Source organism: Manis javanica, chromosome 1 (assembly GCF_040802235.1).
Source record: "Manis javanica isolate MJ-LG chromosome 1, MJ_LKY, whole genome shotgun sequence".
In the NCBI taxonomy this organism is placed as follows: domain Eukaryota; kingdom Metazoa; phylum Chordata; class Mammalia; order Pholidota; family Manidae; genus Manis; species Manis javanica.
The window spans coordinates 27794615-27810941 of record NC_133156.1 but is presented as its reverse complement, the minus strand read 5'-3'; the positions used below and the strand labels follow the sequence as shown (position 1 = coordinate 27810941).

The following is a 16327-nucleotide window of genomic DNA, read 5'->3' as shown; positions in this document are numbered from 1 at the left end:
TATGCCCATCCAAGCTCCTTCCTTTTGTCAGGGCAGAGAAGCTGCTCCAGAGCTCAGGACAGATGGAGGAAATGGGACCATCTTCCAGCAGGGCCCAGGCCCAGTCAGATCATCATGCTGAACAGCAGGACTAAGCCCTCAGTCTAGGCCAGGTGCTATGTGCCTTAGGCTCACATCTAATTTACTAGCCAAGGAGGCACTCACTGTGCTTCATCCCATCTTATCTGGCCTTTGGAGAGAATGCTGAAACAGCACTGATCAGGCCTGAGAGCTTTCTGGAGCTCTCAACCTGCCCTGGGTGACCCCCACCCTGAAACTGCATCCCCCAGAGCCTGGGTGCTGAAATGAAGCCCACGGCCAGGCTCTGTGGCCCTTGAGCCTGGCAAAGTGGTAAATCACAGCACCTGGCCCTGCAGCACTTGGGGTTCTGCCCCACATTCCTTCTGTCCCACCTTCCTCCTGAGGAAGAATTTGTTTTTGCTCAAGGAAGAGAGGTATAGCTCTGGGGAGTTTAATGTGCTCATTAGCTTGTTTGGTTTCCTTAATTTAATCTCTTTAACAAATAAAAATAAAGATAGTATGTTTGCCCAAATAGCGACAGGCCCCCTGAGATGTTATAAATACACTTTCTGGAATTAGAATCACACCACCATGGCGAATAGCCTAAGTGCTCCCCGGATATAGGAGAGGCGCCAGGGGGAGTTAAGAGCCCAAATGCCCAGAGCAGCTCTGCCAGTAACTGATGTTGGAAAAGTCAGCTCACCCCTTCAGGCCTTGCTTCCTCCTTTATGAAAGGAGAGGGTTGAACATGCATGTAAAGACAGAACTTTTACATTCACTGTCTTACTTTGCCTTCATAATATCCCACAAGGAAGGCACTTTGGCTCCTACTTTTCTGAGGGGAAATTAAAGCAGAGGACTCAGAAGTGTCGAGCTGAGCCAGTCAGTGAGAGGCAGTGACGGGGCCTCAGGCCAGGCTCCTGACGCCTGCCTGGTGTCTTCCTGTCCTCACCAGAGTTTCTTGTAATGGACAGATGTCTTAAAAACTTCTCACAACCCTAATAATATTTCCAGGGGTCTCAGGGGCCTACAGACACAAAATATAAGAACCTGCACAGTTCGATCAACATGCGAATCCTGGTTTATTCAGGAGGCTGTGGAGTCATTGATTATCCCAGTGCTGATGCAATCATAAATACAAATACCAACACGGGGATAGTCACATGGCCAGGCAACATTATCAGGCAGACATCCAAATGATCCAAAAATATGATTTTTAATTGTCTTGATTATCATTGAAATGAACATTTAAAAAATCAAAGCCATAAAGAACTTGTGGGAACACCCCCCTCCCCCTGATCTGAGATTCAGTCAGGCTGCCTCCACATTGCCTGAAACCCCCTCCAGTTCTAACATTCTTTGAGTTTCCCTGGTAACCATCTGCTGGTAGAAATGACAATTAAGCTGTTCAGCTGCCTGGTTCACTTAGTTCTCCCATTATGGCTCTGTGCCAGGGTCAGGAAGGCCTGCATTCACCCACCTGCAGTGACATGCCAAGGGAAGAGGCAACCTCCCAATATCAGGGATGAATCTTGAAATTCAGAGACAAAAAATTACTAAACCTGGATGAACCACCACTAATCCATTCATTCTTCAAACATTCACTCCTTCCCATTACATCCTGGGTCCTAAATTTGGGAGACAGAAGGTTGGGTGGGGAAAAAATAGGCAAGGTTCACTGTGGTGTGTATAATGTGCTACCATTAATTACAAATACATACATGTATGTCCTCTCTGGCAACACTGCTTCCTCCTGGGAAGCTGAGGGTGAGGGCTAAGAAGCTGGGGGCCTTACTTTCCTCTGCATCCTTTTTTGTACCTTTACTATTTGCATCATGCATATGTATCACCAAGTCCAGAGGTAAGTTTCCATTGTAAACAATGCTGACAAATTCCAGTGCTGTGGTCACTTGAGCAGGATGATCCCTCCATGGTGGAGTTGTTTGGTGTCAGTAAGTAGGATGAGTAAGCAGTCATCTTTTAGCCCTACTGCCATGGGCTCTGTGGCCTTGTTGAAAAGGCTGCTGACCTCAGGGGGCTCTGCCCACCTCACCCCCAGCTTGATCCTGCGCCAACCGGTGCTGTGCCCAGGATGAATTACTTGGACGTAACAGACATAATACCCACTACCGTGGCCTCACGAGACCTGTTTGTATGGGTGGGCACATATGCCCTTTACTTTCCCCAGACAAATATTTTCCCTGGAGCTATCAGATGCTCTTCCAAGCCTGCTGCTTCCAGCAGCCACTGTGTGCAGCCTCCTCCTGTCCCACGAGATCAGGAACACCACTATCCACGTGTCCCAGCCTCGGCAGTTACCAAACATGGGCTCAGGACGAGGGGCCCTGTGGGTGGGAGGCACAGGGTAGACCTGGATATCACATGTCTGAGTTCCTCCAGATTCCCAGCCCCACTCTGAGGTACAGTTGGATTTGAAGAGACTGTGTGGGTCCTTGCGGGCCAGGCGAGGCTGGAACGCCTGCACTGGACGAGCCTCAGGCAACAGCTTCCTCAGAGACCTTCCTCAGCAAGTACTCCTACCCCTTCCACCACCGCCCTCCTCCTCTGGCCTGAAAACTAGAAGCCATACTTATCCCTATTTTATAATTGAGGAAGCCGCAGCCCAGAGGTAGAACAACTTACTCCCAACTTCACCTCATTTGTGAATTTCTCAGCCAGAATTCGGCCCAGGTTTGCCTAGTTCATTCCCCTCTGACTCCACCATGAGGCCTCCAAGGAGGGTCCTATGCTGGCCAAACAGCCTTGGCTTACTGCAAGCTGCAGAAGCCCAGACCATAGAGGAAAAGATTGGCACTGTTGGTTATATTAAATGTAAAACCCTTGCACATCAAAAGATTCCATAAATAAAGTGAAAAGATAAGCCACTAACTGGCAGAAGATAGCAACAGACCCAGAACTGAAGCTCCCACAAATCAACAAGAACGACAAACAGCCCAGCAGAAGCACCGGCCAGGGACACAAAGGCAGCTCACAGGAGGGGAAGTCCAGAGGACCAGTAAGTAATGAGAACGTTTCAGCCCCACTGATCAGAGACATACAAATTGAAGACATCATTGAGAGACATTTGGCCCCCGTCAGGACAGCATAAACTCCGAAGTCTGACAATCACCAGCATGAGTCTGGATGTGGGACAAGGGAAAGTGGATGCAGGTCAATCTGGAGAAGTGCTAACTAACACCCAGCAAGCCCTTCCCAGGTGCCCAAGGAGACACAGGCAAGGATGTTCATGGTAGTGTGGCTTGGATTGTGAAAAAAAAGAGATAACAGGAGAATGGATTAATAAATTGTGGTGCATACTTAACAGTGAGATGGATTAGAATGTGGCAATGTATTTGCAGAACTCTGCACTTGAACGCAGGTAAGTCTCAAACACAATGTTGAGCGAAAACAAGTTGCAGAAGGGTATGTACAACCTAAGATCACTTACAAAAACTTAAAATTTGTGAAGCAATACTTTATGTGTCTTATAAATGTTATGTAACATAAGCATGAAAACAGGTACAGGAGTGATTCACCCCAACAGCAGGAAATAGGGTGTGGCTCTTGACAGGAAGGAGGGGAATGGGCTGAGAAGCTCCAGTGATATGATGTCCTCCTCCACAACCTAGGGACTGGGAAATGGGAGCTGTATGTATTTGTCCTTGCATTTTTCATATGTTAAATGTTTTAAAATAAAAAATAAAAGCAGGGAGCTGGGCAATTACTCCAAGGTCAATTGTCTCCCAGGTCACTGATCATTGTTAGAAAATTCTATCTGGAATGTACCCCCTAGTCATTGATCCTTATTCTGCTCCTTAAGGATTCTGTGTGAAAACCCAGCTATTGGTGGCATACATCCAAACCAGCTCCTGCCCTCAGCAGGCTCACTGTGCTGTCTGGCAGTGGCAAACGCCAGATATCCCAGCCATCCCTGCCTTTGCCGTCACCCTCCCCCATTCCCCTCCCCTCCAATCTTCTCAGCATATGGCTGCTCACACAGTGTGTTCTTTTCTGTGGCAAGTCCTTGAGAGGCCCAGAGGCAAAAGAGACTCAAGGAAGTCTCACCGTTTTTGTCGACTAACCATGGACTAGGCCCAACAGGGATGCAGTGGGAAGAACTGAGCTAGGAGTCAGAAGATCTCCTGTTGATTTGCTGGGAGACTCTGGGTAGATGACACACCTCTCTAAGCCCCACTGTGTCCAGAAGCACTGAGGGAGAGGTGCCATTCAGTGCTGTGGTTCCAAACCTAGAAGCATCAGAATTAACTAGGGAGCTTTTGAAAACATAGATGGAAGGGCCTCATAATCTGAACTGCCCATGGCAGAGCCCAGGAATTGTATTTCTATTGAGTTAACAGATGCTGCCAGTGCATGGGTAAGTTTGGAAATCATCAGATGGTCATCCCAGATTGGACGCTCATGTATGTGAGAGGACTTGGTCCACACCCCTTGCTTTCTCTCCCCAACCCCCAGTGCCTTCCTGCATCCTTGTTAATCATCATCCTGAATAGTTTATGCCAAGCCGGGTGCTGGGTGAGAATGAGGGAGCAGATGAGCTTCCAGAATGCGGGCCCTCTCAGCCACCCACTTCTTAGGAACACCAGGGAAGCTGAGAAAGAAGGCGGGAAGTGGGGCAAGCACCCGTACCCCTCCATAGGTGGAGGAGGGTCTGGTGATGGGGACATGGCCCATCTGCTGAATTCCTGCTCCTCCACCCCAACAAGCAGTGCCCCAGTGCCTGGAGGCAGCTCCGTCCTCCCAACTTTCACCCCTAGCAAGGGCAGGAGCCACTACAAACCACAGAATTCCAGAATGTCAAAGGCAGACTGATGTTTTCCCAGTTGCAGCCATTCAGCACCATCTTAGCACCTGTACTATTATTTAATTGCTACTTTCTTTTGCATTGACTCACTGGTTTTTATTTGAATGCCTACTTTAGCCCCATTTGAAGGAATAATATCTGTGAAAAAGCAGGTTTGATGTGCTAGATATTTTTTGTCTAATACACATTAAAATAAATGCATACTGATTTCCATTTTAAAACGTCCATCTATTCATCTCCTGAAGTCACTTTGTGCATTGTCACACTTTTAGAAACACTGAGCTGGTCCAACCTTCTCATTTCACAGAGTTAGGTGCATGGAGAGAGAGGCTTACCAAAGGTCACCCCACGGGGTGTAACCCCTTATTTCCTCCCACAGGAGTCCATACTGGAGACTAAAGTGTGCACACCAGTTGGCCTGCAGTGAGCCCCCGGGCACTGTGGTGACCTTGAACTTTTGGGAGACCTTTCTTTGGTAATGCACTGCCCCCTCCTGGCAAGTCCTTCCATAATGTGGCTCCTCTGGGGAGTAGTGGCCAGAAAAGGAGGCCTCACTGCAGACCAGGGATGACCATACTCAAGGTGAAAAGCTGGGGAGGTGGCATTTGCACCTGGCCTTGAAAGATGAATAGCCTGGGGTCAGCTTGAATAGCTATCAGGAAGCTGTGATTTGATCCCATGGTCAGTGATTCCCCCTGGGGAGGTTTGACAAGCAGGGTAGTAATGTGATGTCAAACACAGTGTGGAGAACGGACAGGCGAGAAGAGAGGTGTAGCAATGGTCCAGGCGAAGAGCAGCAGAGCCTACCTCTGCCTCTACCCTGCTGGGACCTCATCACATCGACTCCTGCCTCTGGGCTCCATGCTCCCCAAGGACACTTCTATTTCTGAGAAATAAAATGACATAAATAAGAAATTATGTTGATGAGACTGAACTGCTACAACCCTGTGGCAGTTAATCTGGCTTTAGCTATTAAACATGTGCATCCCCTGTGGCCCACTTTTATTCCTCCCTACAAAACACAGAACTCTGGTCTGTAAGTATGCACTTACTGGAGTGCTTAGGGCAGCACTGCAGTATACGTCAGAAAGCTAGAAGTGGATAACCTCTTCACGCTATCTCCCACCTCTGTCTGTTACTATTCCCACCCGGGTGCTGGTTAAGAGCATTCCCACAGAGGGCATCTGTCCAAATCCAATCACTCACTGGTTTCATGGCCCAGGCCTCGAACTCTCTGAGCTTCAATTTCCTCATCTATAAACAGGGCAGATAGCCAGTTACGTGTTTCATAGGATGCTCTGAGTGCTAAACCAGTGGGTGCTTGTAAGCCTTCCAGCACAGCAAGGTACCCAGTTCTACAAATGTGAGTGGTTACTATTACTTAAAGGTTATGGCAGATCCAAATGTCTGGATAGCTTTGCTATTTTATCAAGTGAAAAAGCTAGCTGCAGATGTATGTGTTTTTTCTATGATCTCCTTTTTAAAAAAAGAAAGAAAAGAGAAATGGAATAGGGGAAGAGAGGGTTAAACCGTGTACAGGATATCTATGTTTGAGCAGAGGAAGGATGTAAAGGGATCTGACACCTGGCCCCTAAAATTGGGGAGGGGCAGGTGGCTGAGAGGGGGAGTGGACTGGAAATGCATGAGAGGGAAGTAAAAATTAACTTTTCTTCAGACATGCTGAATTGTTTGAATTGTTACTTCAGTAATTACTTTAAACCTTTTGTAAACCTCTAAAATCTCTAAACATGAGGCTGAAGAAAAAATAAATAAATTGTTATCCCATGAGCGGGAAGGAAGCCACGTGAAGTCAATGGGCCCAAGTGATTCCCAGGGAGAGCCTAATGTTATGACAGGTGAAGGAGGCATCTTGAGTGCTGGGGGCAAAGGCAGCCTTCACAGATCGGCCCTTATCTTGAGAGTTCCAGTGCTGGAAGGGCCTTTGTCCAAACCCTCTGACCAAAAGAAATGTTGAGTATCAGAGAGGGCACTTCCGCTGTGGCCCAAGGTCACACAGGGGAACCAGCCCAAAAATGTAGTTCCCTGTCTCCTGATCCAGTAGCCTCTTCCCTGTATCATGCTACCTCCCACCCCTATGCAGGAGCCACTCCTGATGAGAAAAGAAAGGCATAGCGCCCCACCTGCTTAGCTTCCCTTCCTTCTGTTGGAAGCCCTTTACTCATTTCCTGAGTGTCCTCATTGTGCCCTTCTTAAGAATTCAAGATGACTAAGGCATGCTACTTACCCAAGAGGACTCACAGTCAAACGATCTGGAAGCTTCTGGCTTCTACCACTAACAAAGACATCTTTTTCTAACTGGTAGAAAAATGCTCTGAGGCTAATTAAAAAAAAAAAAAACTGTTTTGTTTGCTACTGTCTGCATTGTTCCACGTTATATTTTACCAGTTTAACATTTTAATTTTTTGTTTGGGCCCTGAGGCAATTCAGTGAAGGGTATGATTTAGAAAATCAAGGAAATAAAGAAGTTGTCCATAGAAGACGCAGCCTCCCAGGAGCTCAGGACAAAGCCTAAGAGCCTAAAATGAATTTCATTACTAACACAACAAAAACAAACAACCTGTTGTCAGACAGAAGGTATTAGACCATCCTGGGTTTGTTTTGTTAATTTAATACCAGTTCTCCATTTCTTCCAAGGTCAGCCAAGGACTCATGACCCAGTTCCTTCTTCACCACCTTCTCCAAGCCTTCTGCGTGTCCACTTCCAGGTCCCTGCCCACGGTGCATGCCCTGCCTGCTTTGACCCCTCTCTTCCTCAGGAGACACACTATAACCACCCTTCCACTTGTCAGTACTTATTAACTGGGATTGGGGGTAAGCAGCCGACAGGACAACCCTGAGTCTGCCTTCAGGGAATGTACATTCTGCAAAGCATGCATTCTCAAATGGGGTGAAAAGGGCCCCAAAGGGGAAAAAATTGGTTCTCAGAGGGGTGAAAACGTCTTTAATCTTCCCAATGATTTGTACGCTCATCACCCAGTGCACTCTCTTAGTGAGCTGCCCAACCAGCCACCTAGTTACCTGGGCATTGTTAGCAATTCAAGTCGCCAAACCCTCTCGGGCTCCTCAAAGGCCCAGTCCACAAAGGCCTCCACTCTCACCCTGAAAACAGACCCCCTCTGTCTTCACTTCCCTCCCTGCCCAGCTTAGATCACAGGGCCCAGAGGTTGGGCATCTCTTTTGCCAACACTTCAGACTTCTGTGCCCTTTCTCCCACCCATCTGGCGAAGCCGTGGACGGGATGCACCCCACTAAGAACCTTCTCCCTGCCTTTACCTGGGTGGATGAGCTGTGAAGGGGGAGCTCACTCAGCAGGACAGGGCAGGACACACACAAGTTAATGACCACAAACCTCGGCTGGGCTGTCAACATGATCAGGCAACTGGGGGCTTTGTGGGCAAGTTCGCTTCTCCACTCTGAAGGCTCCTCCTCCTTCCTTCAGGCTCCTCAGCATCTCTCCCTGCTCTCAGCAGAAGACCTTGCCTCCCACTTGGCAGAAAAAATAGAAGCTCAAGATGAAATCTCCCTTAATGTCCCACTACAAACCTACATCTGCATCTGCACCCACCCTCTCTTTGTTCCTTTCTTCAGTCCCAGAGAAGTCACCCCTCCTCCTTGCCGAGACCAGCCCCCCACCCACACGGCTGACCCCACCCCATTGCACAGGCTCGCAGACATCTCTCTTTGGTTATCTCGTTTCCTACACCCTTAAATTAATCTCTTTCCCCTTGATCTGCCAACAGCCTTTAAACTAACTCAGTCTCTTCCACTTTACAACACATCTCCCTGCACGGTACACACCGACCAGTTACAGCATCTCTCTCCTCCCCCTTGAGACAGGGACCATGGGTGTAGTCAGAGTATGGTGAGGGCCTCCGGGAAAAGCAGGGCAGAATATTTACAGTCAGAGCAATGTAAAAATGGGCAAAGAAGTCCCCACTGAAACTCTGCTAAGCATTATGCAAAGTCAAGGTCACACTAATTCTCTAAATATAGACATCTTCAGTGAGATCAGTTAAAGGTCAAAAGGCCAGGAGCAACTTGGCCTGGAATGTCTGAGTGTTCCGCAAGGGTATCGGCATAACCCATGACTCTGCTGTCAGCCCTGGCAATCAGGCTATGACCCAGCCCACCTTGAGGACAGGGCAGGTGATGCAAGTCCACACCCCTAGGTTTTTTTTGTTCTTGAAAAACCCTCAACTGCCTATAAAACCCCCTACACAACACACCACTACGGGCTCTCTTGTCCCCTCCTGGCGTGAGCCGGGAGCTCTGTCCTTTCACTGTATCTCTAAATAAAAGCCTGTACCTTGCTCTCCTACCTTGACTGTTTGTGAAGCTCATTCTTCGGCTCCGCAAACAAGAACCCCGGCATCACCATCACACAAAAAGTTCTCACAAGATTCCCTGCCTCCCTCAGCCCTCCTTCCCTCATCAAACCACCACCATCTGGCCTCCATCACTCTACAGAAGTAGCATTCCCTGAGGCTACCAACTGTCCGCACTCCTGTCCTCAAACCGAAACCCAAGGTTCCAGTCCCCATCCGACCTCTCAGATCATGCCCCATGGCCTCTCACCACTCTCCTGAAACTCTCCCCTTGCCTTCCTTCCCTATCCCACTCTCCTGGGTTCTCTCCTTCCTCTCTGTCCGCTCCTGCTCAGCTCAGCATTGGCAGGCACATTCCCCCCCCCCCCCGTGCAGCCCAAGCCTTGGGGGCGTGCCTCAGAGCTCCATCCCCAGCCACCTTCCCCTCACCACTTGCTTCTCCTGGGCCATACAGCCCCCATCCACAGCCAGTTATCAACACTCTCCTGACAACTTCCCACCTTCCTGTGAGTCCAGACCCAGGCTCCCAAGTGCCTATTTCTCATCTGCACTTGGTGTCCAAAGACATTTTAAATGCCATGTGTCCAGAATGGAACTCCACTGCCTCCCCTCCTCATTCAGCCCCTGTCCAACCCCCTTCTGTTTTCCCTAAGTGATGGCCACTTCTTGCCTCTTTACACAGAAACCTCACAGTCCATCTTGACGTTCCATCTCCCTTAGTCTCCATTCCAGCACATCTTAATGATGATCTTACTTTCTGATTACTCTGGCATCTTCCACCACTCTCTAACTCCACTGCCACCTCCAAGCCCACATTATGTTCTCCCTGGATGCCTGAACCTACTCATACATGGATTCCAATCTCCACTGGACATTCCCAAAGATCACATTAAAATGCAAATGTCATCCTGCTCTCCTTGGGCCTGTGTCAGTGGCTTCCTATCACTCTTAGGATGAAGAGAAAGATCATTAACATGGAATCTGCCTCCACCCACCTTCTACACTCCCCAATCCCCCTGTTCTACCTCTGAGCCCTGCTACAGAGACCTTTTCCCACCTCTTCTCTCAGCTGTACGTTCTGCCTCAGGCCCTTTGCACAGGTTCTTTCCTCTGCCCAGGATTCTTCCTCCCATCTTCCCCTACACATAGTTCAGATTGCCTCACAAATATCACTTCCTCAGGGAATTCCTCTAACCCTCAAGAAATTATAGGTCCCTCTTTTCTGTTAAATGCTTTCAAAATAATGGCTGACATACATACAAATACGGTACTATTAGGATTCTTCCAGGCATTTCTGCCATGAACTCATTTACTCCTCATGACAACACTAAGACAGAAATTGTAATTATCTTTATTTTACAGATGAAGAAACAGAGGCACAGAGAAGTTATGTAACTTACCCAAGGTCACCTAGTTAGTAAGGGGCAAACTCAGAATTTGAACCCGGACAGTGTGATTCTAGCATAGCTTTTAAACACATTGTCCTTTTCCTTTTTGCACTTAGTTTGTAACAGTGTATTTGTATGAATATTTGTTTAGCATGTGTCTCCCCCATTAGATTATAAGCCCTATTTGAATAGAAACTTTTTTACCCCCAATAGTAGGGGATCAATAAATATTTGTTAAGTGTCTGATGTAGATTAGTCATTAGTTTTCTCCCTCCCCACTCATTGCATTTAAGTCATCTGATCCTGTCCCTGTTTTTTCCTAGAGCAGCAGTTCCTAACCCTAGGAGGTTTAGGTATGTTCTTATCTGTGTCCTAAAACTGAATGGAAAATGTTATATGTCTGTGTACATTCAATTTTCAATGGCAAAGGCTAGGTGCTTCATACTGTGTTCAGTTCCTCAATGGGTCCATGAAGTTAAGAATAGCTGATCCAATTATTTCCCAGCCTAGCTCATCCTCTCCCTGCCAACCTCCACTCAACAACTACTACAACCCCTCATCTAGCTGTGTTCTCTACAATCCGTCCTCCACACTTTGGTCAGAGCAGTCTTTTAGAAACACAAATCCAGGTCACCCTCCTGCAGAAAACCAGAGATTATCTATGGAGCAAAGTGCAAACTCAGCTGGAAGGTGGGGGTGCCATAGGCCGTTTGCTTCTCCATCCCCATCCCCTTGTCCTTCCAACCCCTTCCCTGTTCCCCCCAGCTTATGCAGCCCAGCAGCATAGACTGGGCTCTGTTTGGGTTTTCCCTGTACCAGGGTGGTTTATCCTGTCTGTACTCAGGCAGCGCCCTCTGCCTAGGATGCCAGTCCTCTCCTCTGCACCTACAAATTTTCGCACTCCATCTTTAAGCTTCACTTTAGATGTCCCTTTGGGATTAAGTGCCCCTCCTCCCTGCTTCCATAAACTGTGTCTGTCCCCGACAAATGCACATAGGGCATCGAACCACAGTTGGTTACTGACCGTCTCTCTCTCTTCTCTGTGAGCTCTGAGGGTAGCCACCATGTCTTACTCATCTTTTTATCCCCTCATTCTAGACGAGCAGTAGCCCAAGGTGCTCAATAACGATTTATTCCGTGAATTAATGAATAACAAATAATGCCTGGTTCGTGAGTCCTAAAAAGTCTGTGAAATGAATGCATAAATGGATAACTGGAAGTTCAGGTCTGGAGAGATAAGCAGATTGGGATGTTCAGAGATGAGTAAAACCTGATCTCAGCCGTTAAGCGGCTGACACGAACGGTGAATCCCTAGTACTGAAGGATTTAAAAGGAAGTCGTCTATATCATGGCCGGCCTCAGGGGCGGGTCCAGATCTAACCACGCCCCCGCCAATGGTATGTCCCGGTGGCCCCCCCCCCCACCCGAGCCTCCTCCCCCTTAACCCGCCGGGGCGGGATCGGCCACTCCAGAATGTGGGACTACACTTCCCGGCGCGCCTTGCGGCCCGGGAGAACGAGAACCGGAAGTGGGGCGCGTGAGGCCTAAGGGCACGAAGGAAGTGGCGGGCGGGCGGGACTGAGAGGGGCGTGCAGGTGAGCCAACGGCTCCGGGTCGCAGACATGGCCGAGGCGAGGAAGCGGCGGGAGCTGCTTCCCCTGATCTACCGACATCTGCGGCAGGCGGGCTATGTGCGCGCGGCGCGGGAAGTGAAAGAGCAGAGCGGCCAGGTAAGCGTGCGCGAGCCGTGTGTGAGGGCCGCGTGCAAGATCTGAAGAGCGGGGTCCCGGGCCCCCTCCCCTGCCGGCCTGGTGGGCGCCCAGAGCGGGATCCCGTGGTGCTCGGAGACACTGCCAGGGGCGCTGTAGTAGCCGCAGCCTGTGCCCGCGCTGCGGCCCACTGTTCTGGGCCTCAGTTTCCCGATCTGTGCAGTGGGCGTGCCGAAACATGAGATCGCACGCGCAGAGCTTTGTAATTCCCGCGCTCCTTACCTCCACGCCTTTCCTGGTAGCGGCAGTGTAAAGTTAAGTCTTGAGCCACGTGGCTTGGCGCAGCCCCCCCAAGTGCGAGAAGGTTGCCGCGAGTCTGAGGGGTAGTTTGCGACCAGCTCGGGTTGGGCGTAGGGAGTGCGAAAGAGAGTTCCAAGGGAAGAGACCTGTAGCCTCTTAATTGAGCTTGGAGCCCAAGTCTTTAGTAGGCCTACTGTACTGAGTCGGGCGGCTTTGGGATTCGAACTCGTGATACAGTCATTTCTTACTCCATTTTTTCAACAACTGTTAATCTGGTGATAGAATAGTGAGCACGATTTTCCCCCAGCCCTCCTAGGGCTTGCAAGCTAAATCTAGTAGTAGAGAGAGACACAAATCACAAAAGTAACCGTACACTTAACACTACATTAAGTGCCTAAAATGAGAAGCATAGGATAAGACATGAGAGACAGATTGCTCTTGTCATAGATTCCAGGACTGCTTTCCTGAGGAAGCAGATGTTGTTTTGAGGTCTAAAAGAAGGGAGGTGGATATTCAGGCAGAGGTGCAAATGCCCTGTGGTGGAAGGGAACCTGTTGCATATGGAGTGGCCTCAGGGAAAGTCAGTTGTGGCTGAAGTGTGGAGGTACATGGTGATAGAAGTTCCTGAGGAGAAAGAATGGGGGAGCTGGCTAGACCCCAACTGTAGGCAGTTTCCTCTTTATCTGAAGAGCACTGGTAAGTCACTGGAGGCTTCTCACCTGGTAAGATGGTTATTGACCTGGTTAGTCAATATCCCTTTGGCCTAGGTGTAGGTTCTGGCCCTGATACTTGCTCCCAAGGCCTGGAAAAGCTAAAGGGTAACAGGCTCTAAGGTTTAATCTTTGCTTTTCCCTACTCTCTTTGGACCTCGGTTTCCCTTACTCCATTTTATATCACTTAACTGCTAAGGGGACCGAGAGAGTACCCATCTTCATTGGGGCATTTGCCGAGGCAGCAGTATCCTGCCTTCATGGAGCATATATTCTAGCAGGAGCAGACAGATGACACATTTTTTTTAAAGTGAATGATGTAGTGTGTCGGGTAATTCTAGGTGTTGACCATAAAAATCAGGTAGACAAGGGGGCAGTAACAAGGTTCCATTATAAATAGGGTGTTCCAGGAACCCAACTGAGAAGGTGACATTTGGGCAGAGACTTAAAGGAAGTGAGGGAGTGAGCTGTGGAATTAGCAGGAGAGGGCATTCCAAACAGAAAGAAGAGTAAACCTTATAAGGGGGTGGGGTAGCCTGACATATTTGAGGCACAGTAAGACCAGTGTGCCTGGGGCAAAGTAGAGTGAAACTGACACTTGAAGTCTTAGTGTGAGTGGCTCACTGTGCTGGGCATGGACTAGCTTATCTTGTTCAGGCGTGATAGCCTCTTATCCCATGTTATTAAGAAGGAACCTGAAGTTTGAAGAGGTGAAGAGATTAGTCCAGCCAGGTCACAGAGGAGTGCTGCCTGACTCCGGGTGCACCCTCTTAGCCACTCTGCCCAGTTTCCTGATACTGCCCTCACCCCACGTTGCTCACTCAGCCTTCTTGGGACACTTAGCACCTTAGGTTCTTGACATTTGCAGAATGAGTTGGCCCTCTGGCCTAGGCACCAGTTTGCTGTGCTTCAACCTAGTTTGTTCTGCTTCTACCAAGGGACTGGCACCATTAGGTTTCAGTCTCTTTCCAGCGGATGTGTGGACTGCGGTCATACCACCTGGAGGCCTTGGGTGTCTAGGCTGTGGTTTGTGGAGATTGACCAGCCTAGCCTTTAAAAGCCTTTTGAAAGGTCAGTGTTGGAAAAAGCCCTTTCTCCTGGCCTCTGAGTGTGGAGAGTGCCAGAGAGGCTGGGAGCTGGATAAATGCTAGCCTGGAGCATTCTAACTCCAGTCTCTCAAAGGTACCTCTCACCAACATGTTATCTTAAAAGGCTTTCACTTTTTAAGCTGGAAATACTTGCCCTGCTTGTCTCTGGAAGGTTTAGATGGTACTGTTAGGGCCAAGCAGACATATTTCCCAGAGCAGAAAGACCCCCTTCTCAAACACTTGTCTGTGCAAGTCATGAAGTTGTGGGGAGTTTGGCCCAAGGAGGACCCTTACTGTGCTGGAGTGTTAATTGCATTCTCTGTACTTCTCTGCAGAAATTTTTCCTGGCTCAGTCTGTAACCCTTCTGGACATCTATACGCACTGGCAACAGTAAGTCTGCTGGGGCTGAAGGAGTGGAATAGGGAAAGCCCAAGCTATCAGGTTGGAATAAGCTAGCATACTGATCTGGTCTAAAATCTGCCCCCATAATCCACTGTGGATACAACTATTGTCCCCAACAAGTCAGGTCACATGTATGGGTGTCTGGTAGTGGGAGAGGGCATTGAGAGCTGTGGTCAGTGTCTCTGAAAAACAAAAGCTCCAAAGCTTGTTTTTCATTCAGTCAGCAAGCATTTATTGAATACCTACTGAATGCCAGGCCCTGTTCTAAGTATGAAGACACTGTCATGAGTAAAACAGACATGGTTCCTTCTTTCCTGGAGCTGACATTAGAGTCAGGAAGGTAGGCATGCCTCAAAGAATGAAAAGAAATGAATGTAAAATTGCAATGTAGTAAGGATTTTGAAAGAAGTACTTGGTGCCAAAACCACATTAACGGGTCAGCCCAGTCTCATTTGGAGGTTTAGGGGAGGCTTCCCTGAGGTGATCTTTATTTGAAAGCTTCAGGGAGTGGAGGAATGAACTAGGCAGGTAGAGCTAGGGGCAGGTGGAGAGTACCTGGCAGAGGGAACTACTCGTGCTGAGGACTGTAGGCACAGGCATGATACAGATGAAGCTGGGTCATCCTTAGGGCCCGCCCGTACAAGGCCTGATCGTGCATGGTGAGAAATTGTGTCTGTGCACCAAGAGTAATGGGAGCCATGGAAGGGTGAAGCAGAGAGTGGTGAGATCACTTTGCAGGGTGGCATGACTGGTTGGGGCTATGAACAGCTTCATCCAGGCAAGAACTGATGTGGCTTAAAACAGGAATAATGAAGGGGACACACAGTCGATTCCAGGATATTGCAGGATGAAACCAGGATCTGTAGATGACTCAGAGGCAGACTGGTCAGCTCCCAGGTGTCTGGCTTGTGCACATGAATGGAGCTAAAAGGGAACCTGATTTGGAGGGAAAAATTTCAAGGCCACGTGGAGTGTGAAATGCCTTGTGAACCATGTAAAACAAGGAATGGGAATATCCAAGGACATATCAACAGAGGAATGGTTTGAGGATGAAGGAGGGGATAATCATTCTTTCCATGAACTGACCTGACCACAGCCAACTAGGGGAGTGAAGAGCCTGTAGTCATGTCTCATGAGGACTGATAGAGAATACTGAATTGTCGAGGATGGAGAATAGATGGCCTAAGGGTAGGTCAGGGACCATTGTCTGTGTATCTTTGAGGACAAAGGGAATGAGGTGTTTGGGGCCCTGAAAGACTGAAGTGACATCTGTGTGTACCGGCTTTCAGAAGACAGGTATCAGCTTCTGAATACGAGCATTTGATCATCACATTTATCCAAAAATGAGGCAGGCTGCAGTGGGGTGCTGAGTTAACTCTCATCAGAGGTGTGTAAGCAAAGGCAGGAATGATGTGGAAGGAATCCTAGCTTCAAGTGGACCTTCAAGCCAAGATCTTTGAAAACCCTGTCAGCCCTCAGCTCTTGCCTCCCCTCTACTACC

The 16327-nt window shown here is 48.8% G+C and overlaps 1 protein-coding gene across 7 annotated transcripts in view; it reads left to right on the top strand.

Moving 5' to 3' along the window:
• The first annotated feature begins 12185 nt into the window (after positions 1-12185).
• Positions 12186-16327, top strand: part of TCOF1 (treacle ribosome biogenesis factor 1) — a 44183-nt gene continuing 40041 nt past the window's right edge. For all 7 annotated transcript variants that reach the window (XM_073230682.1, XM_073230672.1, XM_073230681.1 and 4 more), the window contains exons 1-2: positions 12186-12346; positions 14759-14814. In XM_073230682.1, the coding sequence (XP_073086783.1) occupies positions 12239-12346; positions 14759-14814 (164 nt within the window). In that variant the 5' untranslated portion in view covers positions 12186-12238. The remainder of the gene's footprint in view (positions 12347-14758; positions 14815-16327) is intronic.